This window comes from Tubulanus polymorphus, chromosome 7, assembly GCF_964204645.1.
Source record: "Tubulanus polymorphus chromosome 7, tnTubPoly1.2, whole genome shotgun sequence".
NCBI classification, from domain to species: domain Eukaryota; kingdom Metazoa; phylum Nemertea; class Palaeonemertea; order Tubulaniformes; family Tubulanidae; genus Tubulanus; species Tubulanus polymorphus.
Genome location: NC_134031.1, coordinates 6,373,021 through 6,400,664, shown reverse-complemented (window position 1 = coordinate 6,400,664; position 27,644 = coordinate 6,373,021). Strand labels below are relative to the sequence as shown.

Below are 27,644 nucleotides of genomic sequence, written 5' to 3'. Positions count from 1 at the left end.
CCTGCTGCATATATTTACATACAATTCTAGTTGATCTGGTTATATTTGGATTGTGCCTTAAATTTTCCCATATATGGTTAAGATTACAGTCTAATAGAATTTTTTTTATACAAGAAACAAAATTAAAACGAGAGTCTCGGGACGAGGATTCATGCATATCTAACAAACAAAGATAGAGCAGGGAGTTTTGATTATTTTTCATGCAATTTAACCAATATTTCACAGAAGATAAAATTATTTCAATGAGTATGGGAAATTGGCTAAGATCTCCAAGGAGAGGTAGAATAGGTGATCTGTTATGGAGTCCAAGGATATGACGAAGGAAACGGTTAACTACTTTTTGCATTGAGCAAAGTTTGAAGATATGTTTTTATATAAATCACCACACAATGTCTATGCATTTATTTACCTTTGCTGACCGTCTGTGCCCTAATAGCTTATTTTGATATTTTGAAATATTCATGAGTTAATTTATTGATTACCACTATTAAGTTTATCCATTGACCACTTGCATGCCACTTCTTGAGATATCCATTATATGTTATGAAATGAAATGTACGTTCATCAAATTTCTTAACTCATTATACCGATTTTGATTTAATTTTAAGCCCCATGAAAAATATATAATATCATTGAATTCAAAGCCGAATGTTTTTATTAAAATATCAGTAGTTAGTTTCATCTCTAATTCTCATTAATTTGTTTTTCCTTGGCGCAAGAACTGGTCCTCTAGGATTCGTCTAACCGTTCCGATCATCAATTCATGGTTGAAGTTCTGCCATGGCTCGTTCCAGAGATATGCTAGTCCAGGACAGTTGTTCAATGTTTGTTGGATAAATGTATGCCAGTTCCCACAATATTGATTTTGTTTTAGCAAAGCGTATGTTATTCTATGAAGAATTCGGCTGATTTTTTGTTCGCTTTGATTATTTGAATGACAACACCAATAGCTAAGCATTCTCATTTTGATGTTTATGGTAAGCGGGAATCTGCCGGTCTCACCATAACCTATCACCGATGGTGTGGTCCTTATGACACCTAGCGCGTGTTTAAGAAATTGTAGATGGATCGTCTCAAGAGGTTTTATATCTTCGTAGTCCCATACCTCGTACCGTAGAGGAGTATGGGAACTTTCGTCGCGTCGAAAAGTTTGAGCTGTATATCTATGGGCAGCTTCAGAGTTCGGCTCTTGTTAATGAGGCTGAACATGGCTCTTCGTGCTTTATCGCATAGATGTTTTCTCGCTTAATGAAAGTTTCCGTTGCGCTGGATTATGATTCAAAGATACATATATTGGTCCACTACTTCCACTAATTTGTCGTTGAATATAAATTCGAATTTCGGTAGGGTGTTTTCTGTATGTTGATGCTGTATTGTGGCGCCCTCTCTATTGTAATTTTGTGGTAACACTTCCGTTTTGGAAAGGAACCGGAATAGAAAGGCAGCATTTGTAAAATAAAGTGATAATCATTTATTCAGTATTCCTTGTTCTATTTAGGGTGCTGTTACTCGGCAGATGAGGACTCCCATTCCGCCCTTCGTCATCAACTTAATAGTTTTCCACAGCTTGTCTCGGCCCGTTGGTTCCGACAATGTGGTCGGTAGCAGGTTCGAAGAACCCAGGACCGCTCAGAGGAGACACGTGACCTGTCACCATTGGAGTGTTGGCTACTTGTAGTGTGGGAGCACCTTTCCATTTTCAGTTGAATGATATCAGAATCTACATCAATTGTTAATAATTACTGTCATTTTATAATTGGTAGGTCCAATATGGAATCTAGTAATAATAAGAAAGCTCAAAACGGTTTCTCTTTCATTTACAGTGAACTAGTAATAATAGAATGAACTTGTAATAATAGAAATCGACTTATGTTACAAAAGTGAATTTGTAATTTTGTGAGTCCAATGAAAAGTGAAATTAGAAAAGTCCACAAAGTTTTATTGTTGGATTTACTAAATGTCATCGTAACCAGTTCACAGTAAATGAGAGATAAAGCTGTGTCTAGCAAATCAAACTTGAAATCAATGGTTAATACACAGAACTTTTACAGCGGATTTTCATGCAGAAATATTTACGAAATTCCTTTCCCAGTAAAAGATATATATAGAAATTTATCACATAGTTGCACACTCGCATTTGTGCAAATATGAAATATAAAAATTCTTTCTGCTCCGTGTGAATTGGTAAGATTGCAGCAAGTGTGTTTGGAAGCGTGAACATTGCAAATACGAGTGACACCGTTATAAGCATTATTGTTGTACGCTTTGATTCTGTAGTTTTATGATGAGACGAAACTATTTTTGAACGTCTTAATAACTGAATTATTATTACAGAATTTGATACTAAAATCAAAGAAAGAGGGAAAATAAAAACGTAGACGCCAAGTGGAGCAAGAAATTCCTTTTGGTCAACTAATTCAAAGTAACATCCGAAAAACCTGTCTTTAAAATGCACTGACTTGGGAAGGATAATCATAGCCAGTGTATTCACTATGGTCATTATCAATATAACAGATCTAGCGAATCTCGGTGTACATATCAAACGAGATGTGAACGGGAAGAGCACAACTGCCACACGTTCTAGAGTTATTGCTACTATTAACCACGAGCTGTTTGTAGCGGCAACTCCCATCAACATTTCATGGATCTGACAACTGATCAGTGAATTCATCATATATATAGGACCGGTGTTAAGATTCAAGAGAACAAACTGTAAAACAGGCATCAGAGTTAAATCGATACAGAAAATGAAATCAAAGAGAGACAAAACGATAAGATAGTTAGCGTAAGACAAACCGCGGAATCTGCGAGTTATCATCGTTAGGAAGGTAGCTGGATTGCCAAATGCTCCTAACAGGAACATGATAGGTAGAATGGCCAGTAACACGGTGCGGTAGAATCTAGACGAGTTCACTACGGACATGAGAACGATGTTACTGTTATAAGTTCGACCTACTTGAATTTGTGTTGAATTCATGATTCACGATAATCAACTGTTGACACGGTGTCGTCGATTGCAGATCGGTTCACGGGAATCATGAGTTTGGTGTAAAGGCTGGATGTGTGCGGCCAATTTGAATGTGAGTTGAATTCATGATGCGTGATGATTAACTACATGTATTGAAGTGTAAGCTGGCTGTCTCACTGAATTGGACTGATGCAAATTAGAGTATGTTTTGACGCTTACAATATTGTTCGCATCAAATGAAACTCTAGTTCTTAGAAATCTGACACAACCTACTTAGTTTTAACGAGAGCGAATTTATTTGTCAAACATAGATGTAAATGAATCAAAAACCAATGGTAAACGTTAAGCATCTGAAAGGGTTTGGGAAATGTTTGCACAAATTCAATTCGTTTTTGTAGTCAGAATTTGTATCTCAATGAATTCCTGGCTATAAGCATGGGCAATCAATGGGATTTCCGTGCTTCTGTGGCGATTCCACTTATGGCAGGCGAGGATCTACGAGGTTTGCTAGTAGGTAGTTGGTATTCCGCATTCGAATTCTTCTGATTGCGAGTGAACCTATCGCTTAAATGAATCAATCATTCATACCGATATCTGAATAGAAAAGTGAATTCATCTTATATTGGGTACGTCCTGGGTGTTATCATATGGATTCGGGAGTCTAGAAATTCCGTTCAAAGTTCATTGATAAATTAACTAATTTTGAGACTAATGGACGACCTACTGTTCGTCACGCCATCTGGTGGAATAACTGATTTGGCGGGTTCCCCATTGGCTCGTAAAACGACTAGGTAGTGATATATCTTTGGTCAAAATATTACAAGGCCACGGTCATTGAGGAATTCAAAGAAAATTCATAGTTCCAGGAAAAATGAATAAGAGATAGGCTTGAGGGTAATAGCCACGGCGTTAAACAAGGGGCTATTTCGCATCCTTGTTATTTTAAATCTATATTGACGAATTATTCATCAACTGTCTAAATCTGGTCTGTTTTTGATTGTAAGATCGTTGGTTTATCTATGAGTACGTTTGCATATGCGGATGATGTTGTTATTTTAAGTCCCTCGAAGAGTTTAACTCGCAAACTGGTAACTTGCCCTATCGCACTCACTATAATTGTTTGCACGGTATTTGTGATGATCTCCCAATTCGACTACAGCTACACAATAGATTTTTGTAAGCCCTTGTGTGTGACAGCAATAATATTGTCCTTCAAACCCTCAGTAAAGTTCTAATTTCCGGCAGTAATTCCCCGACAGGAAATACTCTGACGCAAATAACTCTGTTATGAATTTAACCTGAATAGAAATGATATACTGTATCCTTCCTTACTTCTAATGATGGAATTATAATGTATCACAATCTGCTACACGTATTCGAGATTTCCTCGACCTATGTAAGATATGAATCGAACGACTGTAACATTGATGGTCATAGAATATTTATGTCTGATAAGAGTGTTAAGGTAAAATTGTTTGTCTTTTTGTATTGATTGTGTGATTATGGTATCTGGTTTTTGGGTTTTTTTTGTAATCATTGTAATTTTTTGTAATATTTTTGTTTTTTCTTTCAATTTCTTTCCGAATCTGTGTGTATCTTTCTACTTCTGTGAACTGATACGATGAACAAAACAAATAATTTATTCATCTTAATGCCTTTTAAAGTGCTCTTTTTAATTAAATAAGAAGACCATTCTCTGAATAATTCAATTACCCGTTATAAGCTTAGTCTATTATGTATAAGACATTCTGTATTTATATATGATGTAGATTTCTATAATCATTAATGGATGAAAATTACATTGTTTGAATAGTTTTTGTGATTTCTATCTCTATCTCTAAGTCTAGTCTCGTCTATTGTTCAGTTTTTGCACACGAAACGTTTCACAGTTACTAGACGTACCTATTCTTTGTTAGGTTTGTTTCGAGTATGATCCGTTGAAAACGATTCGTTATATTTTGATAATATCATGATAAAATCGAATGAAATAAGTAATTGTTGGAATGCAACGTTAGCTTGGTCGATATTTCTAGTTTTCTTAGCTACAAAAATAATGCATGATTAAAAGTATCATATTTCATACTGCATTCGGACCTGGTATTTATATGAGCGTGCATCGAGAAGACCTGTCGACCTGCACTGTCATTATATTGTAGAAAGCCTTCAGTCAAATCGGTTGTACGAACATTTTGGAATATATACGTGTACCCGTGAGTGAAGATGAGAAACCTTACATCCAGACCTCCTGGAATATTCATACCACCGCTACCGTTTATCTGGGCCTTTTCTCAATTCATTCGAAATTACAAAGTTTATAGACGCTTTCAGTTCACCGAAGAATTGTTCATGTATCCGATTGGAAGCGTTTTGAACTTTCTTACCATCTATCTACTTATCCGGTGTCGCAGATATCAGTCAGTTCGTTACACGTTCCCGTATCTCATAACTCTCGCGTTTTCAGATCAACTTGTTGTAATGTTCAGTTTGAGAAAATTCGCCAACACCATGATGACCTACGTCATCTATGAACTAGGATCATATCCTCAATGTAAAGGTTGGATCGCCTTCGTGGGTAAAGGGGATAAAGTGTGTCCGTCAATTTACTATTATTGGTACTATTTCCATAGTTTGTTAGAACGAACAATTCCGATTTGTTTCTTGGAAAATTTGTTTAAAGATCAAGCCATTACTGTGTCTAATTATATCGTTGTTGTGATTTCTATCGAAAGATTTGTCTCCGTTCGTTTTCCTTTTTATCACATAAAACATTTCACACTTTCTCGACGTAGATGCGTCATCGTTATTGCTGTTATGTTTGCAATGACTGTTAACTGGGATTTGCCAATTCGTAAGATACTTATTGGACAACATAGCATCACCAACCAAACGTATCCGTTCTTTTATTGTAGAGGTTTTCGTGGAGCTCGTGCTATTTTTCATACGTATAGATCTGTTGCAGTATTTGTTCGGGATATAGTCCCGGCTTTAGTTGTAGTTGTAGCATCAGTGGCAACTGCTAAAATTCGCCGCGGTAAAACACGTATTGATGTTTCGGTTCGCAATAGTCGCCATAAAACCGAGGCCAGTAAAACTCTACTTCTGATAGTTATTGTCTATCTGGTACTCGTGATGCCATACGCTTTTTGCGAATGTTGGAATAATTTGGGAAGTTTGATTTTCTTGTTAGTGCATCGAATTAACAATTTAGAAATTCACGAAAGTAAAACCCCCATCATTCACTTCTATACAACAATGCTGTGGCCATTTCTATCCAAAACATTGATGATTCCTCGTCATTTCGTATTCTGCATGAATTTCTTTATATATGCAACGACGCTGAGAGTGTTCCGACGCAAACTTGTCAGCAGTTGTCGGTATAACTGTGATGGAACAATTTCGAGTCAATAAAGTAAACCGTGGAGTATAAAACGACCGGCCCAAGTCCGATATACAGCAATAGTTCAATGTGTAGCATGAGTAAATTGGGGAATTAAGAAATTTATTGATGCGTAAGCTGAAATAAGTCATATATACTAGGCTAGCACCAAAGAGTCTAATGTCACGATTACTGTACCATTTAAATAATCACTCCAAAACCCGTCTGACATAGTGAGCTCTCCACGTGAAATGAAGTGTTGTGATGTGCAAATTATTACGTACGTGCCAAACAATCTTATTCAACAAAGTAAAATGTTTCTTTCAGAATGGTGGGCCACAACGGTCCAGTAACTAACTTGTAAGCCCCATTACGGTTCTCAAAAATCAGTCAATTTGGTCATTAGCCAGAAGTGTAGTAAAACGTAACGGCTCGCCGACCTTTTCAATGCCAAGCAAAAAAAAAAGACATAAACATATCTCTCAATATGGTGTTGCTGTATTTATTCACAACGTTGACACATGATTCGATGATGATTTGATCTTCGAATGTTAGTTTCATTTTAACATTACAGCTAAACCAAACCAGACTGTTTGTGAATATGGATGTCTTCCCCATTTGTATATCGTTTTACCTCCAGTAGATTAATCGTGTTCGCTATCTTCAGATGGCTTATTTTTGAATCGAATGAAAGCTGACGATTTATCGGTTCCGATAGTTGAGTGAAATGCTTTTATATCCCAATGAGTATATTCGAGCTAGTGGTTAAAAAAGTTCACGAAAAATTAGATGTTTAATCAAGTGTTTTTTATTTCTAGATGATGTTAAAATCGTACGTTTGATTCTCCTAGTTCTGGTCGTGTAACATTGTAAGCAGTGGGCATCCGATCTTTTCGGTGACAACAGCCGCATAAAACGACCAACTCTTTTCGGAACTTTCGTCCGGTGAAACAGTACAGCCAGAAACTAATGGCATAATTCACGTACATCAACATTGCTGAAATAGCGTGGGCCAGTGTCGAAATCTCACCGCTTAGTTGTAGGCAAACGGTAAATGGGAATGACGTCACGAGAAAAGTGAAATTTGTCGTCACAAGCATTAAGGTGATGCTGTTGGTGACCGGTTTTTTCGAGGGGTTGTTGACGGTTGATGTTTCGATTTGTCTGCGAGACTCGGCTCGTTTCAGAAAGTAGATGATGATGGCGTTACAGATGAGAAGTACCGCGAATGGCGCTGCACTGGCTATAACTAGATCTATGTGCAACCAATACCGGGTCCAGAAAACTGAATAGACCCCCTCACGTTCGCGGCAGTGGCCGCTTTGAGCGATACGTATTCCATAAAACATATGCGAGTTGATGGCAAATATTAGACAAATAACAACTGAAGAAGCGGAGTTCATTCGTTTACGGGAACAGATTATTTTAGCGCGCATCGGAGCGACGACCGATACGCATCTTTCGATCGTGATCAAAACCAACATCCAAGGCGAAGCGTGCGCGAAGAAATGACCAAGAAATGGAGACGCCACGCACAATACAGAGTTTTCACCGCGGAAATCGTATTCAAAACGGTAATAGAAATAGGTCCATCGACCAACCAGACGAGTTGCTAAAAGTCCGGAGTCTGAAACTGATAAACAGATGAACAACCAAGCGTAGCTCTTATAACGAAGACGCTTACAGCTGAATGTTACGATAATCAAAGTATTTTCAACTATTCCGAATAACAACACAAACGGTGCTCCATAAACTACGACCGTCCTCCCAAACTCACCGGCTGCAGTTAATTCGTACATTATCCTTAAGCGGTTGATATTCGTGCCAACGTGGGATTTTACTACTGCACGTTATTCACTCTCAAAGCTTCTGCTTGTTGTGAACTCACAGACTCGTCTGTCGACGTGACAATCCCGTTTAACATTTTTACTGAAATAATAACTTTATTGTCTTTAGTTGATGGCGTCGTGATGACATTGTATTCCCAGTCGTCCATTTGATAATGAATCTTTAAGGTTTTGCCTTTGTTATCGTTAATGTGACCACAATGCAAATGATTGATTGGTCGTAAAATTGTTTTAATCAACCAACGTGTATTGATCCTAGAATAAAAAGCATCATTTCTAATACTCTCCGGTTTGACCAGACCCATACACAGGGGCTAAAGGCCAATTTTTTTGGTCCAGATTGCAGGAAATCGGTCTAAAAACAATCAAAATATTACAACTTCCCGACCCCCTTCATCGTGCTTCGCTCCCGTGGCGATCGCCCAATCCGGCCACCACCATGTCACAATCTTAGGTGACTTTTTGTTTTGGTGATATTTCCCTTTTTCTCCAAGCATCCCCCCCCCCCCTAGTATGTGTTCGGGCCAGGAAAACGAACTGTTTTCACAAATCATCCCTGGGCCCAGTTTCACAAACAAGTTCAACTCAAATTTTTGGTGTAATTGCCATTGGTTACTTCATGTTTTCAATGAGGACAACAATTAAAACATAACTGTTTTAGGCTTAAACTGTTTCGTGAAACCGGGCCCTGATGTTCATTCTCCGAAGAGCCGAGATATAAGATAAGATATGTATTTGTGTATATCTACGTATGCAAATATATCCGACTTCGATGTAGTATGGCCAAAAATAAGACATTAATCATGTGGTGAAGTGATGTTTTTCTAAAATCGTACGGAGGATTCTCCTAGTTCTAGACTCGTAGTACTGTACGCGGTGGGCCCCCGATTCTTTCGACTGCAAAAGCCGCATAAAATCATCAATTCCTCTCTGAACTTCCTTCCGGTGAAACAGTACAGCCAGAAATTAATGGCATAATTCAGGTACATCAACATTGCTAAGATTGCGTGGGCCAGAATCGAAACCTGATTAAGGTCTAGTTGTAGGACCACGCTGAACGGAAATGACGTCACGACGAATATGAAATTCGTCGCGACATTAAGGTGATGGTGTTGGTTTTTCGAGGTGTTGTTGACGGCTGATGTCTGAGTTTGTCTACGAGACTCGGCTCGTTTTAGAAAGTAAATGATGACAACGTTACAGACGAGAAGTACCGCGAATGGCGCTGCGCTGGCTATAACTAAGTCTATGGGCAACCAATACCAGTTCCAGAAAACTGACTAGACTCCGTCACGTTCGTGACAGAGCCCACCGCGGGACACCATTTCCAATCCGTATTCCATAAAACATATGCGAGTTGATGGCAAGTACTATAAAAATGACCGCTAAAGAAGCGTAAATCATTCGCTTTCGGCTAGCGCGCATCGGAGCGACGACCGATACGCATCTTTCGATCGTGATCAAAACCAACATCCAAGGCGAAGCGTGCAAGAATAAATAAGTGAGATAGACGTGCACCACGCAAAAATCGTATTCCAAACGATAATAGAAGAAGGCCCATCGCCTCACCAGACTGGTAGCCAAAAATCCTGAGTCTGAAACTGATAAACAAATGAACAACCAAGCGTAGCTTTTATAACGAAGTCGTTTACCACTGAATGTTACGATTATCAACGTATTTCCAACTATTCCGAATAATAGCACAAACGGCGCTCCGTAAACTACGAGCATCACTCCTATTTCTTCGGTTGAATTGTTCATTTCGAGTATTGCCCCGTCAAAGTCTGACTGTAATGTGTAGTTCAATTCTCAATGAATGTTTAGTCGATGGTATTAGTATCAAAGTCTGCACTTTTCCTGGTTGTTCCGTTATGGTCCTCGTTCCGAAGATACGCGCGTTTCAGTTGTGGGCTCATCGACAACTGACAACACTGACGCGCCGGACTTCCCGATTATAAAAACGCGGTTGAAAATGATTTTTCAGATGGGCTTTCATTCGATGAATAAAGCAACAACTGTCCTGTTTGATGATGCATTTCGATGTTTGCCCACTCAGTGGTTCTACAATTTGTGTTACGAATTGATTCGTCGTCAAATCGCTTTTATCCCGAACCAACGCGCGAATTCTAAATACACGAATAAGTTTGATTTGTGAAAAGTTGCTTTCATACATCACTAAATCACTGCCCATTATTATAGTTATTCCCCGTTGACGAATCTCCGAAACAAATATGAACAAGAAATAAAAGGTAATCTTATCATGATTGAACGGTGCTGTCGTTTATAACAATGACAAAAGACCAAAATTGAGAGAAAGGAGAAATAAGTGATAAACGACTAAGATTAAACACACACGGAGCGGTCATGAAGAGAAAAAACCCACAGCTCTTGTTTTCTTTTCTAACGTTTCCGGTTGAATACTTGCTACCGCATGTTCAGAGTTTATTTGAAATTTGAAATAAACTCTGAAGATGGGCGGAAGTAATCCACCCGAACACCGGAAATGTCCCATCCTCCCGCGGCAGGGATTCGAACCTGATGGCATCGTGATTGCCACGGTTCGTGCCGTGGCTGAGTGTAGCGATGCCATCAGGTTCGAACCCTGCCACGGGAGGATGGAAACGTCTGGGAAAAAACCAGAGCAGTTGTTTTGAATATATTGTGGGTTTTCCCTTCATGATATTAATCATGATGCGTGTCGGTCGTCGCTCCGATGCGCGCTAGAATGATCTACGCTTCTGTAGTACTCATTGTTCTAATATTTGCCATCAAATTACATATTTTTGTGGATTTCTTTCCTGCCACATACGGGAAGGGGTCTATTCGGTTTTCTGGACCCGGTATTGGTTTAACATACATCTAGGTATAGTCAGTGCAGCGCCATTCGCGGTACTTCTCATCTCCAACGCCATCATCATCTACTTTCTAAAACGAGCCGAGTCTCGCAGACAGACAATCACAGACATCAGCCGTCACCAGCAGTATCACCTCAATGCTTGTGACAACGAATTTCATTTTCTTTGTTCCGTCATTCCCGTTAGTAGTATAGTCAGAGGGGGGTTCTGGCACAGCTAACTTTTGGGCTAACTGTGCTAATGTGAGCTAACTTTGAGCTAATGTAAGCTAACTTTTGAGCTAATCTGAGCTAACTTTTGAGCTAATCTGAGCTAATGTCGGTTAACATCTGAGCAAACTTTTGAGCTAATCTGAGCTAATGTTGGTTAACATCTGAGCTAATCTGAGCAAACTGTTGAGCTAATCTGAGCTAATATCGGTTAACATCTGAGCTAATTTGAGCTAATGTCGGTTAACATCTGAGCTAATCTGAGCTAACATTGAGCTAATGTGAGTGAATGAATGTTAATACCGAGCTAATGTGAACTAGTTATCGGGCTAATGTCTATGTGTTATATGGAGCTAATGTGGGTTAACTATTGAGTTAGGTATTTAGTTACCGGTTTTTATGGTAATCTATTGAGCTGGTGTGTGTGAAATTTATAAACGAGATCATTTGAATATGGTTAGATCTGGATGAATATAAACATATGCAAATTATCAATTGTTTCGATGATTACGATCCTCGTTCTGAAAAATATCTGACGTCATGAGGGGTATATAACGTGTGTTCTCCAAAGGTGATTTCATTCGTTGAGTTGATCATGGATACGCACACAACTCCCGTGTTGAAACGAAACATGTCTGAACCTGATGCTCCAAAAAAGAGGCCTCGAAGACTGAATTTCAAGAATTTAAAGCTAGATATTAACGCTGCTAAGCCTGGTATGTATGTGTAATTAATTTGTTTGTTTGTAAAACATCCTCTCCTCCTTTGAGTTATTTATTGTTTCACTTGTAATGTAACCATATTATCTTTTCTTTTGTCATAGATACGGTTGTTAAAGAGAATGCTTGTGTACAAACGGATATAAAACTGAGTGAGTCTAAAGAAGAATACGTCTATGCGAAAGCGGATGTGAAACGTCATTATCTGGGCAATTTAGTGTTTGCGTGTGTCAGCGAGTGGCAGGATGTTAAACGTGTTGACATACGAACTTATGAACTCAGTGATGACCTTCGATTATTTCCAACGAAACGCGGCATTAGCCTACACCTGCAAGAATGGGCTAATCTCGACTGGCATAGAGATTCCATAAATTCCGCCATCAATTCGTTTAATGAAAGCAACAATAACAATAATATCATAGAGGATTTTCGATTACACGTCGGTAGGAACCGATACGTGACCGTGTTCAAACGTTTCAATAAGGTTATAATCGACATTAGATATTTTTGTTATATAGCTGCAACGGAACAACGAGTTCATACGAAAACCGGGATAGAACTATCTGAAAAACAGTGGGAGAAACTGATGAATATTTCTTTCGTTGATTTGGAACCTGAACTCGTTGGGATGAAAGCGTGTATGTTCAATGATGATCATCAGAATCAGATGGGTGCTCTCCAGTGTGTTTACTGTAATCCTCATCCTGTATTCCAAATCGATGATTAATGAATATATGTATCTCCTGTATCCTCAATCCATATATAGATAAATATCAAAAACTAAAGTCATGAATTATGTTAATAATCAAATGCTGGTTTTTTCTTTATTTATTTTAAAAAAGAATTATAGGGAAATTGGCATAAAAAAGTAGAAAAGGAAGAAAAAAAAAAAAACGGGAAAAGGTGCGCTTAGAGGGGGTACGAGTTAGATCCCATCCCTGAAATAAAAAGAAATATAGAAAACACTTATAACGATATTAAACCAATGGTTTACCAACTTTCATATAATCTTAAATAAATAGATAAGATAAATAAATAAATATATATATTAGTTAAATAGTTTAAAGTAAAACTGAAAACATAAACGCATGTATAAGTGAGTGTAAATAAATCAATGTTTATAACTATGAATAAATAAAGATATGCAAATATATATTAAGTATAACGACTTGTTCTTTTAATGATGATTTATCTCCGGAATTTTATGATGACCATAAGCATATGTGCTTACACCATCATCTAGTATATAACGTTTGTCGTCGTATGGTGATAATCCGACTTTATTTAAATTAACTGAATGTAACTTATGATTGAAGCTCCGGATAGACCGCATGTTAGCCATCATACGTGATTGATTACGCAAGCAATCAACGTAGTTATTATGGGATACGGACTGCTTAACGACGTACTTCGCAACACCTTTTGCAGTTTTCTTTTCCACAAGTGTTCCGTTGTTATCCGGAGAAAGATATGTCATTGAATACATCTTACTCCGTAAACCGCAGAACACTTTAACGGGAAAAGAATTGGTCTCATCCTTAAATTTGCCTAGTACTTTCTTATTTTTGTCCGAGAATAAAGGATGGCCGGTGGGATAGGCTGAAAAGTCGAACTGGTCGGAAATCCCCGCCATATCCGTGTACAAATCGTTGCTGCGAATAGCGTACGTTAAACTATCCGTATCTGTAAAAAGAAGTTTAGCGTTATCCCCGTATCCTGCCTTGATGGTGTTATAATGAAAATCATACATTAACGTTTTGCTTATGTCTAAAATTGAAAAGCCAAGATACACAGGCTTATCCAACTTGATCGAAATCTGCTGTTTTTTTACCCCCACAACATTCTCCGAAATAATGTTCCATGAAATCGTAGATGGCTTCGCTAGAGCTTTTCTCAATTTCCCCGGTTCGTTAATAATTTGGTAGTTGATTCGATTCCTAATGTTCTCCATTGTCTTGCCAAAACTTGCATTATTCAGTAATTTGTACATATCTTTCTCAAAATTGGATTTCGCATTTTTTCGGAATTCGGTATTCAAAGCAATGTACGGTGACATCCAGGCTGATTGTCGAAAATGGAGAACACGATGAATCTTTGTTAATTTCATACCAAGTTTCATGTAAAGCCTCAAATTCCTATAATGAACAATATACCGAGTTTTATTGTAAAGATTAGGGATAAGCTTGTGTATCTTGCTGGACGATAGTTTCAAAGTCTGAAATAGAAGCTTTTGATACGGAGATAACATTAAATCTTCGTTGACTAACATGCGCTCCGGAGCTAACGGTAAATCGTTATGTAGATCGTGTAACTCGGCACCGTATTCAAGGTCCACTTCGAGTATCATGCCGAAATGGGCGTCGTCCGTCATCGTTAAAATATCCTGAGCGTCGGGCCAAAGGGGATCGTTTTCTGTTTCTAACCACCTAAATTCACCAACAGGCAATGCCTGAGACATTGCCCACCCATACAGATTATTAGCATCTAAATACATGATATAAGATGACTCCTTGGCCTCGTCGTAATCGGCGAAATACTTGTTATTAGCCTCGAAATATCGATGGGTAATAACAGATATTCCGCCGCGTATCCCCTGTTCTATGAACAAATACATATCGACTTCAGTGAACAATTGAAGTTCGACTTTTGTCAGTTTCAAGCAGGCATCCCATGAGTAGCCGGGTAGAGTGTAGTAATGACAAGGATCTAATCCGTAGCTCTTATGAGCGAACTTGCGGAATTCCTCGAAAATATCTGAAAGTAGCAATACGTCGGTTCTAAGATAGAGATCGTGATACTCGCCCATGTTTGCCATGTTAAACTGCGACCAAATATTCTGTGCATGTTTGTAGTCATCTACCGAAATTTCAGTGTTCGTCAGGGTGTTGGTAAATGCCTCCTTAGGAGGGAGACTTGTCTCATTAAATTTCTCCGAACCTGTCATGTAGTCGTATGGGTAAACACCTTTACGTAATAAAAGATCAAGTTTATTGGCGGGGAACTCCGAGTTTAAATGAATGAATTTCTCTCTACCCGAATTGACCAAATTTTCTGTAAGAGTACTGAGAGAGGTATTGAGAAATGCCAACGAGTCGATGAAGCGTAGGGGACCAAGTGTAAATCCGATAAACTTTTCAGTGTTCGTCGGGATCACTGAAATTCTATACCCCCTAAATTCAACCAAGCCCAATGATCTAATAATTTCATGACTGTCATAACTTTTCAAGTTATGAAATATCACAGGTATGAAATTAGGAACCCTATAACTCAGATTACATGAATTACAAGCTGGGCCTCTGTATTTGCCGGTTATATGATCGTGATCCCGACATTTCTTACCATTTATGGTTTCCTTACATATATGACAAATATCAGTTGATTTGAAGTGTGTTTCATCGACGTCGTTCATAACCAAAGGTTGAGGATTTTTGTATTCCTTTAATATTTCCTCTGCTTTTTCGAGGAGGGATGTTAAGAATTTCTTCATAACATCGTCTCCTCTATAAAGGACTGTCGGATGGGAATGTCTGGTGTCAGGGCCAACGACTTTAAAACAAAATCCACACGGTTCATGAACCTGATAACGATATGTCCAAGATTGATTCTGGTTCAATTTACACCCCTCAATCGGTTCTAAAAACATTTCGAAGTCAGCATATATCACATATGGCAGTTTGTGCTGTTTTGTGACATTAACAAATTTCAAGACATTCTCATCTGTCGGTGGCATGATTGTCTTTTGTATTCCTTGAATACAGTACCGAGTATGAACATCAAGATTTTCTTGCGATAAAAAAGAGTGCATGCACTTAAAACACCAAAAACATTTGGCTTTCTTTTTGTTTAGATGGAAAAGGAATTTACTAAGGTCATTTATCAAACAATAATGGGCGTTATCGTTATCAACTAGTAATAATAAATTAACATGATTTGCGCGTGGATTATCACTCAAACGACGAACAAAAATATTTCCATCCTCATAGGCAAATACGTTAACTGATATATCGTTTTGCTGTTCGAAAATGGGTATTTGTTCTACGGTTACTGGATAATTGATATTGTTCATATTCAATTCGTCTCTGTACCGTAAATACTTAGATACTCGTTGGGGGTTCGTGTCCATTCGGTGGAGGTGGGCGAGTATAGACCAAAGAAAGCACATATTGTCGAAATTTTGGATATTTATAACCCCTCCTCGTGAAACGATTACACGAGGAGAGGGTATATACGAACCTCCACCTAATGGTTCATATATGCCGACGTGTAGATCGAACACTTCGACATAATCAAACCTCCAACCAGTACCCTCAGTATTGTATTGTTCCAATAATTGGATCATTTTATTCTTAGCCTGATCCAAGAGCTCGTCAAATTGTTCACCATTGAAAGCACTTCGAGTGTGGCTAGTAAAATACACAGTCCTTTGTTGATGGACACCATCGATATCTTTTTCTAAAATTATATGAATGCTGGTAAACCATTTTATCCCACCCAATCTACTTAAATCATCTTTAAGCAGTCGGATGAGATGCGGTTTGATATCGTTATAAAATTTAATTAAATCAAACTTGTTGTTTTCAGTGGATGGGAACTCGTATTTTCGTACATACCCCTCTAAGGCGCCACCTTGCCGGATCCCGATGAGGGCAAGAGTTTCCTCATCAAGATCCGGTAACTCTTCCCATTCCCATTCCAGTGGTGCCCCTCCTGCTGCTGCTGCTGCTGCTGCTGCTGCTGCTGCTGCTGCCGCTGCTGGTGGTGCCCCTGCTGCTGCTGGTGGTGCCCCTACTACTGCTGGCACTGCTGCTGCTGGCACTGCTGCTGCTGCTGGTGGGGCCCCTACTGCTGCTGCTGGCAATACTGCTGCTGGCACTGATGCTGCTGGTGGCGCCCCTACTGCTGCTGCTGGCAATACTGCTGCTGGCACTGCTGCTGCTGGCACTGATGCTGCTGGCGGCGCCCCTACTGCTGCTGCTGGCACTGCTGCTGCTGGCGGCGCCCCTACTGCTGCTGCTGGCGGTGCCGGTGCTTCAAGGACCAGTCGCCGTCGTGCCGCTGGGATTGGGAGGGGTCTCGCACAACGTGATTGGTGCCTGTCCCGGTAGGCCGTCGTGCTAAACCCCTCCCCGCATTTGGCACAAAGCGGTTTACTCTTTTTGTGCACCCGGTTAATGTGCCGGGATCTCGAGCTGGCGTGTGCGAACACCAGCTCGCACATTGTGCACCCATACCGCTTGGGTAGGGCGACTGGTCCTAAGCTGAGTCGTTCTGATACTTGTTTCTGTGCCATCTAAAGAAAAAGAAAGGAAGACAGAAATAAATATAATGTGTGGATAATAATCTTTAAAATGAACGTGTTTTGGATAGATCGCTGTTAATTTTGATTCTGTTAATCTGTGGTAAAAGGGGGCAATGGAAATAGCTGATTTACCGCCGACTAAATTGCAAGGATGGTTCACGTCGATTATCAATGGAATGACTGGTATCGGGAAGACAGTCTTTACTAAAAGATTGATTGAAGAAAGAATGTTCGATCCATTTCCCGATCGTATAGTTTGGGTGTACGCCGAAGATCAGGAAATCTATCACGATACAGAGGGAGTTGAGTTTATTAAGGGTTTAACAGAGGAATTGTACGAAAGTTTGTCAGGTTCAGAGACAACAAAACTACTTATTTTGGATGATGTATTGAACGAGTGCGACCCCAAATTATTGGAGACCATTTTTACACGTGGTAGTCATCATAGAAAACTTCAAGTGATTCTAATATCGCAAACCCTTTTCCCGAGAGGACCTCATTTTCGGACAATATCGTTAAACACGCATTATATAGTTCTATTCAAGCATCCGAGGGATCGACTCCAAGTAAAGACTTTAGCGATGCAGTCCGGGTTAGGTAAATCGCTCGAGGAGGCGTTTACAGATGCGACCTCAATTTCACCGCGTGGATATCTATTTTGTGATTTCAAACCACAAACGTCGGACAAATGGAGATTACGCACACGAATATTTCCCAGCGAGGGATATCATATTTATTATAAGATAAAAAGTATTAAATAATGTAATTTCACGCGAACATCGTCAATTGATAAAATGAGGAACCACTTGCATTTGAAGGAATTCGCTCCTCACTTAAGACTTTTATGCGATGGAAAGAAAAATATGCGCGATGCGATTCTGTCATCATCGTCGAACAGATTAGTGAAAGTTATTTGCGAAGTCTGTATAAATTCATTAAGAGGGAATATCAAACACAGCGAATCGGATAAAAAGAAATTGAAGCGACATAAGAAGTGGATTCGAATTCTCGCTAATAGACGAGTACCGATTAAATCGAAAAAATCATTAATCGTGCAAAAAGGCGGTTTCCTTGGACTGATACTGAAAGGAATCGGTCGACTACTCGGGTTTATGGAATGAAGAACGTTGAAAAACTTTACGTTGTTCCGGGATCATTTATTCCCATGATTGAAAAAATCACATCAACCGATGACAAGCGAGAATCTTCGAGTGGTGAAACGAATCGCGTGAAAAATATAGAAAGTCAAATGTCCGATATCCTTCAAATGGATAATGATGTGAAGGACGACGTGAAATTGAAGATGTATAACGACGCGTTGAATAAACTAATGCAAATCGAAAAACATTCAAAGGAGTCGACGATCACTAATTCTAACATAGTAAGTAAAAGCAGTGCATTGAATACCGATCGTGATTTAAAACGAACTACCGAAACTAAAAGTGAATTCGACCAGGAAATTTTGAATAACGTACCGAAAAACTATAGAAAGAAATCGGAAATGTTATTGGAGCGAATAAAGCGATATTCCGAAATATTGTCATGGACCGATAAGGGGGAGATAATAGTAAAAGGTGTCAAAAGAGATGATAGTAATATCGTCGATTTAATCAATCTCTGCATGACACCTAACAAGTCTCAACAAATGAACGGACTCGACGATTTCATCAAGGCATTACAAGATATGTCCGTTCCACAGACGTTTATCCCGAATAAATTCGTTAGAAATAAATTAATTAACAATCGCCCGAACGTTAAGAATGAATTCGAAGCAAAGATGACGAAGAGGAGGAGGATGACTACGCCATCTAAAAATTCTAAAGATATAGATTTCGAAAATTGGATTTATATGTGAACATATTTTTGTTTAGTGTATTTGTAGAATATAATGATAATAATAATAGTAATAATAATAATAATGATAAAGCTAATTTATCATCGGATTACCTTTTTTATTCGATTGTCTTGATACGTTTTGATGAATCTAATGTAAGTTTGAAATTCTAATATACGTCGTCGTCGTCGTTGTCGTCGAGTGATCTATATCTGAAAGAGAATGAATGGAGAAAATTTAGATTCTATCTCATTTTATCCAAGTTCATTTAGTATCTAGTTCTCGTAATGGTAACATCAGAAATGATCGACGTTGTTAATGTAGTAGCGACTGCAAATCTTAATTGTAAGCTCAATCTAGAGGAGTTGTCTAGGACAATGTCAAACGTAGTGTACAACCCTCGTAAATTTAACGCATTAATTCTTAGGAATAAGCGCATCAGGGGCACGTGTCTATTATTCGCAAGCGGGAGAATAGTATGTAACGGAGCAAAGTCATCCAGCGAGAGTTATACCAGTGTGCGACGATTTGCTAGATTGATACAAAAGATTAATACCACTGCCGCCGTTAGATTGACAGAATTTAAAATTCAAACAATGACAGGTGTTGCGAGAACGGGAATTAAAGTTAACTTATCCCAACTACACACGTTATTAGGTGGGCGATATGATCCGGAGATCACCCCCAGCCTCATATCTCGCTGTGGAAATGTTACATTTATAATACAACATAAGGGATGTGTGATTATTAGCGGGTGTAAATCTTTAAAGCAGATGATTTCGGTGTTGCCGCATGTGTTGTTCAATATGCATATGTGTGAATAATCGGGATAACGAAATGATGAAGTCTGATTGTTTACCGCAATCGCTCATTAACATTAATTGTAAAAAATTCAACATTTCGTGTTGTGTGCAACAGTCAAAAGTGAAAGACGATGTCGACTCGCCTGACCTCGGACTTGAAAAAGATACTGAACAACCTGTACTACAACCCAGAAAACCCAAGCGCATTCGGTGGTTTGAATGCATTACATCGCGCCGCGAAGCTGTCCGGAAATGAAATTGGTATAGACGTTATTAGAGACTTTCTGAAATCGCAAGAGGCATATACGCTTCATCGTCCTACTCGCGTGCGTTTCAAGAGGAATAGAACAATAGTATCCGGTATCAATCAACAGCATCAAATCGATTTGTGTGATTTATCGAATATATCTAAGTATAATAAAGGAATTAAATATCTACTGGTTTCGATCGACGTTTTTTCTAAATTCGCTTACGCCATACCCCTAAAGTCGAAAAATGGTGGAGAAGTTAGTAGCGCATTCGAAGGTATAGCGATTAAAAGTCGTATGAAAAAAGTTCAAAGTGATAAGGGCAAAGAATTTTTGAATGCATATTTTAGTAAGATAACAAAGAAGTATAACATTCATCACTTTACGAGCGAGGATACAGTGAAATGTAGTATTGTCGAGCGATTCATCAGAACGTTAAAGGGAAGATTATTCCGCTATATGACCGCGTACAAGACGAAAACCTATATAGATGTTCTTCCTAAGATTATAAATGCCTACAACAATTCGTATCATAGGTCGATAAAAATGAACCCGTCTCAAGTTAGTGAAAATAATGAGAAGTTGGTGTGGGAAAACCTATACGGAAAAGAGTCTCTTATGAACAAACAGTACAAGTTTTCTATTGGGGATACCGTCAGAATCGCAAGATATAAGAAAGATTTCGACAAGGGTTATTTACCCGGATGGTCGCACGAAATATTCTCGGTTTCAAAACAGATCCCGCACAACCCACCGACATATAACGTTATAGATCAAATGGGTGAGCAGGTTCAGGGACAATTCTATCGTCACGAATTACAAAAAGTAATTAAAAACGACGATGTTTACCGAGTGGAGAAGATTATAAGAAGACGCGGTCGAGGAAGAAACCGCGAGTTGCTCGTGAAGTGGTTGGGATACCCGACGAAATTCAATTCGTGGATTCCGGCACGAGAACTAAAGAAGAAGAATGCATGACTTTTATCTAACATTATTGAGCGATGGAAGCGTGGATGAATTTCCAGGAAACTCTCAAGAAAAGTTTAAAGTTAAATTGAGAGGGACGATTAACCTAGAAGGTAATTGGGAAGTCGCGTTAGTTCACATAAATTTCAATTGCGAATTCGACAACGTAATTACTGGAGAATTTTATGTGGACTCTGGTGATGGACAATGGAGTGACGCGTATAGCGTGCCAGGCGGTGTGTATAGAAATATCGAAACATTGATAGAACATGTGAACTCGGTTATAACGCGATCACCGGCAGCGAATAAAATACAACTAATGTATAATGAGATAAGCCAACGAGTTTCGATTAGATTATCCGCTAACGCGAAAATTAAGTTCAGGAAGGAATTAGCCTGGGTGTTGGGCTTCCCTTCGATGCATGTAGTCGACGCCGACATTTTTAGTGATGATATTACCGAAACTAAAATCATAGGAAAAGCAAGTTCATCCGATAACTTCGGCTACGTCGAGGTCATAGCGTCTAGACCGGTCGACCTTATGGCCGATAATCATAACATCTTAATCTATTCAGAGTTAATTCAACATCAACAAGTTGGACACGATAGCGCACCTTTGTTAAGGATTGTAGGTGTAAACGATATAAATCAAACAGTTATAGATCGTGAATTTAGACGACCTTATTATCTTCCGCTCAGGAGTAATCGACTGGACGTTATTGAAATCTATATGTTTAAGGACAGTGGTACTCCGCCCATCTTTAAAAGGGGCAAAGTATCCCTCGTGTTACATTTTAGACGAAAGTTGTTACTATGAAAACCGAATGTATCATAGATCAAGACGCTTGCTGTAATTATTATTTACGGCAGGCGGGTGGCGGGAATGATTTCTATCACGGTAGACCGATACAAAAAGGAGCAGGAATCGGATCTATTCTGGGAGGATTATTCAGGGGAGCGATCCCTTTGTTTAAGACAATTGCAAAGAAAGCAGCACCACATATAGTTAAAGCCGGTGTCAACACAATAGGTGACGTCATTGGTGGAAGAGATCTAGGAGAATCGTTATTGAATAACGGTAAAACAGCCGTTCGAAATGTATTAAAAGCCCCGAATAATCAGAGAAAACGTAAAGTAAAATCGAAGTCGAATAGACGTCGGGTGAAACGTCAACGTGGAACAATCGAAAGCCTGGAAGCATATTAATTAACTGATCGTTATCATTGTTAACATCTTCATTGTTATCGCCAACATCAACACTGATATAACATGGGTTTGAAAGTACACAAAGACTCGCACCCTGCACTCAAGAGTGAATTGGACATCTTTTCACTGCCGATGACTAATATCACTATGGAGTCCGCACATTATGCTAAATATCAACCGTTAGCTACAATTACGGATAGCGGAAATATCGATTTTCTTATAACCGGTAACTCACAACATTATCTAGATTTAAACCACACGTGGTTAGATGCAACGTTTAAAATTGTAAAGGGCGATGGCAGTCCGATGAACAATGACAAAGCAGATGATCCCGTAGCTACCCTTATTAATTACGCTCAGTCACTATTCAGTGACGTCGAGGTACGATTCAACGACAAATTAATTAGTAATGGAATGGACTTACACCCGATTAGAGCCGCTATTGAGAACTTGATATTTTGTCAATCATCTACGAAACCGGGATGGATGGAAAGTGCTATGATATATAAAGACGAAGCCGGGCGTATGAACGATACAGATCCTAGAAGCGCGAATTGTAACTCGGGTCTCAAAGAACGTTATGATTTACTGAAAAAGCCGAACAATCTCGTAAAAGCGCAACTTCGATTACACAGCGATGCGTTCGGACTAGATAAACTACTTCTCTCGAATGTAACGGTTAAAGTTAAGTTAATCAGAAGTAAGGATGCATTTTGTTTAATGTCCCCGAATCCAGACGTAAAGTTCAAAGTGAAAATTGAAAACGCTACATTAAATGTGCGACGAGTACAACTAAGCCCGTCAGTTCAGTTAGCGCATGAGAAAGCATTGGCTACTAGTAATGCCAAATACCATTTTGTAAAAACAAGCATTTTTCCGGTGAATATACCACGTGGAGTACGCAGTGTTATAAGAGATAATCTGATAATTGGAAATTTACCGAGGAATATAATTATCGGATTCTGCTCGGACGAATCGCTGAGTGGAAGTTACGATAAAAACCCGTTCGACTTTAAACACTATGATATCACTAGAATTGCGGTGTCCATCAATGGGTCGCAAGTTGAAGCGTCGGCAATAAATTTCGAGTCGAAAGACTTGAGTGAAGGATATTTCTCATTGTTCACTGGCACCGGTATTTTATATCAAGATAAGACAATTGGAATAACCAGAAAAGATTATGCTAACGGATATTTCCTAACCGCATTCGATCTGACACCGGATTTCGGATTCAGTGACCTGGCTATCAGTAAAAAGGGTTCCCTTCGCGTGGAATTGGAATTTTCAAAACCTCTACCAGAAAATATTAATTTACTATTATACGCCAACTTTGATGAAGTGTTGGAAATTACAAAAGACCGCACTGTTGTCACAGATTTTTAAAAAGATGTTGTATACCGATCAATTAATTAATATTTTGCGCGAAGATACTTGTGCGAACAAATTGTTTAAAGGTGTCTACGCAGCTGATCGTTTACCCGAACCTCCTGAGTATCCCAGTATTTTCATTGTAAACTCTCAAAATAGTGATAAGAGCGGAGAACATTGGATTTGTTTTATAATATTTGCAAATAAACAAGGTTATTTCCTAGATAGTTACGGACAACAACCGCAATTCTATAATATTATATTAAGAAACTATTTAGATACACACTGTCATTACTGGGATTATTCTCGAGTTAGAGTACAAAGTTTGTTTAGTACGAATTGCGGATATTATTGCATATATTTTGTAACTCTTCTCTCACACGGTATGTGTTTTCCCGAGATATTCAGTAGTTTTAGTAAAACTGATTACGAGTATAATGATTATTATGTTAAACAATTTGTTAGCAAGTATTTCATTAGAATGTAAATTTCATCTTAAAAAATTGATAAAAATTGTAAAATATTTTTCGATACAATGCAAAAATTTCGATAACGAGTATACATATTTCACATTGAGAATATCTAAACAAAAGAATTATGTAGAATTAAGGAAAATAATACGTAGCTTACCTTAGTAAATGAGTTTTCTTTCCTTAGTCTCCTTTGGTGACGATAATGTCGATGATGATGATGATGATGACGATAGCGTGGTTCTGCGTTGTTGGATACTTCGGCGCGTTGGAACGAAAAAGACCGTGCTGCGGTAGTCGGCATTTTTAAATGTTCGATCAACAATAGGATGTTAAAATTTACCAATCAACGTAATTTTTAAGTTACCACAGAATCATACCATTGGTCTACTTTAAATCACGTGATTGATCTTCATTGTTTCTTTAAATACTGTCACTCCACCTATGTCTGTTTTACCCCCCTGTTAAGAGAATATTCAAACTTTCTCACGGTTTACCACCGGGATGGTCATCAGAGTAGAAAATCTATATTACTATCTATTCAGTCAAACAGTCATCAACAGAAACGAATAAAACAAACAGATAATACCTTCTGAACACATTACTTTTTGAAAAGAACAGGGAGTTTCAATACAGATGTCCGACGATAAATTCATTTATGATAGTATTCTCGGAAGCAAAACCTAATAAATCACATTGAACCCAGTATTCATAATGAAGATTATAAAGAGAAAAAATGCCATTACCGTCGGTGGGAACTCTCGAAATTACACCGGAGTGTTATTGTTCTGTATTCTCATTAACAGGTCATCTGGGTTCGATGCATATCCCAACTATCATGTTAGCCCCTATTGTTATTCGACTACATTCACCATCACATCCACACCTGTCTGTTGAATTCATTTCAGACACATTCAATAAAAAATATCTTGCTATACTTATAGTTTTGTCTCCCCTGTTTAATTAACACTCGAAATAATTACATCATCATACCATACTTATAACATATACTTTGTTCTATCAGATTTTACTGTACCCCCTTTCACAATACTTTCAGAAATTTACTCATATACCAGAAATAGTATAAACAACCCGCTGTTAACCCTCATCAGCACAACATTAACACACATTAGCTCAATAGCTAACTCAATAGTTAACCCACATTAGCTCCATATAACACATAGACATTAGCCCGATAACTAGTTCACATTAGCTCGGTATTAACATTCATTCACTCACATTAGCTCAATGTTAGCTCAGATTAGCTCAGATGTTAACCGACATTAGCTCAAATTAGCTCAGATGTTAACCGATATTAGCTCACATTAGCTCAACAGTTTGCTCAGATTAGCTCAGATGTTAACCAACATTAGCTCAGATTAGCTCAAAAGTTTGCTCAGATGTTAACCGACATTAGCTCAGATTAGCTCAAAAGTTAGCTCAGATTAGCTCAAAAGTTAGCTTACATTAGCTCAAAGTTAGCTCACATTAGCACAGTTAGCCCAAAAGTTAGCTGTGCCAGAACCCCCCTCTGACTATACTACTCCCGTTTACTGTATACCGACAACTCGATTTTGAACAGTTTTCGATTCTGGTCCAAGCTATTTCAGCGATGTTGATGTACGTGAATCAATTTCTGGCTGTGCTGTTTCACCGGACGGAAATCCCGAAAAGAGTTGATCGAAGCGACCATGAATGTAGACGGCGTCATTGTCACGATTGTTGCCACCGAACGGATCGGGGGCCCAATGAAAGTCCAAAACTATAGGAGAGGAGAATTAACTAACGATTTCGACAGAAATCCTGAACAACACACACGATAGAATGTTTTATTTTTCGGATAGAACAATGAAATAGATGAAATGTGGATGTCAACACCGACCTTTCGGATTTCATATTCGCCCGCGATGAATCGTTATATTGGCGAACATTCGGCGAAAAAATACATTCATCTGATCATATTGGTCGGCGAATCTGTCTTAAAGTGTCAACTGCGTCACCTAGTCTGTCATAAGCTGGAAGTTGTGCAGAGGGCTAAACCTCTCAGTGGCGAGAGTGTCGCATTTCGTTTGGCGGAATCAGTTACTGCATGGAGTGCTTTCCTAAAAACCGACCTGTGTCGAGAAAGAGTAATCGCAATTGTCTTTACATTCCTTACGCAGGATTAAGAACTCTCATCCCATGTATCATCTACCATCGGATATGTTTACCATCGGACGCTTTCTGAAATAATTATTGTACATGCAAAAGACGTACATATTTAGATTGAATACGGTTACCGTCTTTTAAAACGTGACATAGAAGTAGTGTCGCAAATTCCTGTTTCAATTTACTTCGTCTTTTAATCTAACACCGCAGCTGATATTCTATACTTGTTGTGTTCGTTTTTCTACTTTACTGTAAGGTTTGCGTCGTACTATATTTTAAAGGGAGAATTGGCGTTGAGAATGGAAGGATTGCATGTCTACCCCGGATTTTACATACCGACATTACGAATGCATATGGAACATCTTTGCAATTCAGGGGTAATGTTCATTCCTGCAATATCTACCGACAGAGTGATCTATTTGTATGTTCCCTTTTTGTGCGCCATCGGATCACTAAAACGAAATTTACGCCTTTGTAATTATTTTCTTAATATCGGTGATCTGGAGATACCACGGGATTATTCGCAGCCAAACGACTTTGGGATACAAGCCCAACAAATGCGACGGGTCGCTGGAAATCCACCATATAAGAAAACCCGCTCCACCTGCAACTAGATCTAGGTATTATGTTGCAGTGTCGTTTGGTCCAATGTTAGCCCTTATGATTGCTAATTTTCCCATTCTCTATGAAAGCCACCAGACTCAGATCGCACAAAATTGGCGCCATTGAAAAAAGGATCTAAATCGTCATCACGAGCGACCACTACAGTTATGATCATTGTTTTGTTGTTTATTATTTGCAATGTATTGACAGACGGGCGCGAGACCGCAGAGAATGGATAATGCCAATGAGGAAGTTTGCTCTATAATATCAGTAAACGATTCTTTCTTGAACTTTTTTGTTTATGTGCTGTTTATGTAAAGTTTCGGAATATACTAGTGGGAATGTTCAAACGGCCCGGCCAGCAAAGTATTAAAGTTATGGTTGGGAGGAAGAATGTAGCAAATAATGACTAGATTGTAAACCCAACTATAAATTCTAAATGCGGGTTTGATACACAGATCATTGATGGAGATCACTGCGAATGCACTCACTCCTGTCTCGGAAGAAAGCGCCAGCCTTGCCGGCATTACCCTCGGAATCTCGGGAGAACTGTAGAAACAGTTTAAAAAGGAGATAACGTAACAGCTTCCTCGATCTCGCCGTAGTTTTCGCCGTTACGAGATTTTTGATGGGTTCTCCTGTCCGTTGTCCTTACTTGGAGTATCTGACTTGCAACGCGACAAAACCAACACGAAACGACCGAGGGCGGAAAAGAAATCGAGCGG

General features: G+C 38.8%; 2 protein-coding genes across 2 annotated transcripts; one reads left to right on the top strand and one right to left on the bottom strand.

Annotated features, from left to right (window-relative positions):
* Positions 1 to 9,015: 9,015 nt before the first annotated feature.
* LOC141908571 (uncharacterized) lies at positions 9,016 to 9,952 on the bottom strand. The gene is made up of 2 exons (XM_074798667.1): positions 9,514 to 9,952; positions 9,016 to 9,437 (listed from the first exon to the last, which is right to left on the bottom strand). The coding sequence occupies exons 1-2, from the start codon at positions 9,950 to 9,952 to the stop codon at positions 9,016 to 9,018; spliced, it is 861 nt and encodes a 286-aa protein (XP_074654768.1).
* Positions 9,953 to 22,393: 12,441 nt separating this feature from the next.
* LOC141908569 (uncharacterized protein F54H12.2-like) lies at positions 22,394 to 23,713 on the top strand. Its single transcript, XM_074798665.1, has one exon. The coding sequence runs from the start codon at positions 22,394 to 22,396 to the stop codon at positions 23,711 to 23,713; it is 1,320 nt and encodes a 439-aa protein (XP_074654766.1).
* The last annotated feature ends 3,931 nt before the right edge of the window (positions 23,714 to 27,644 follow it).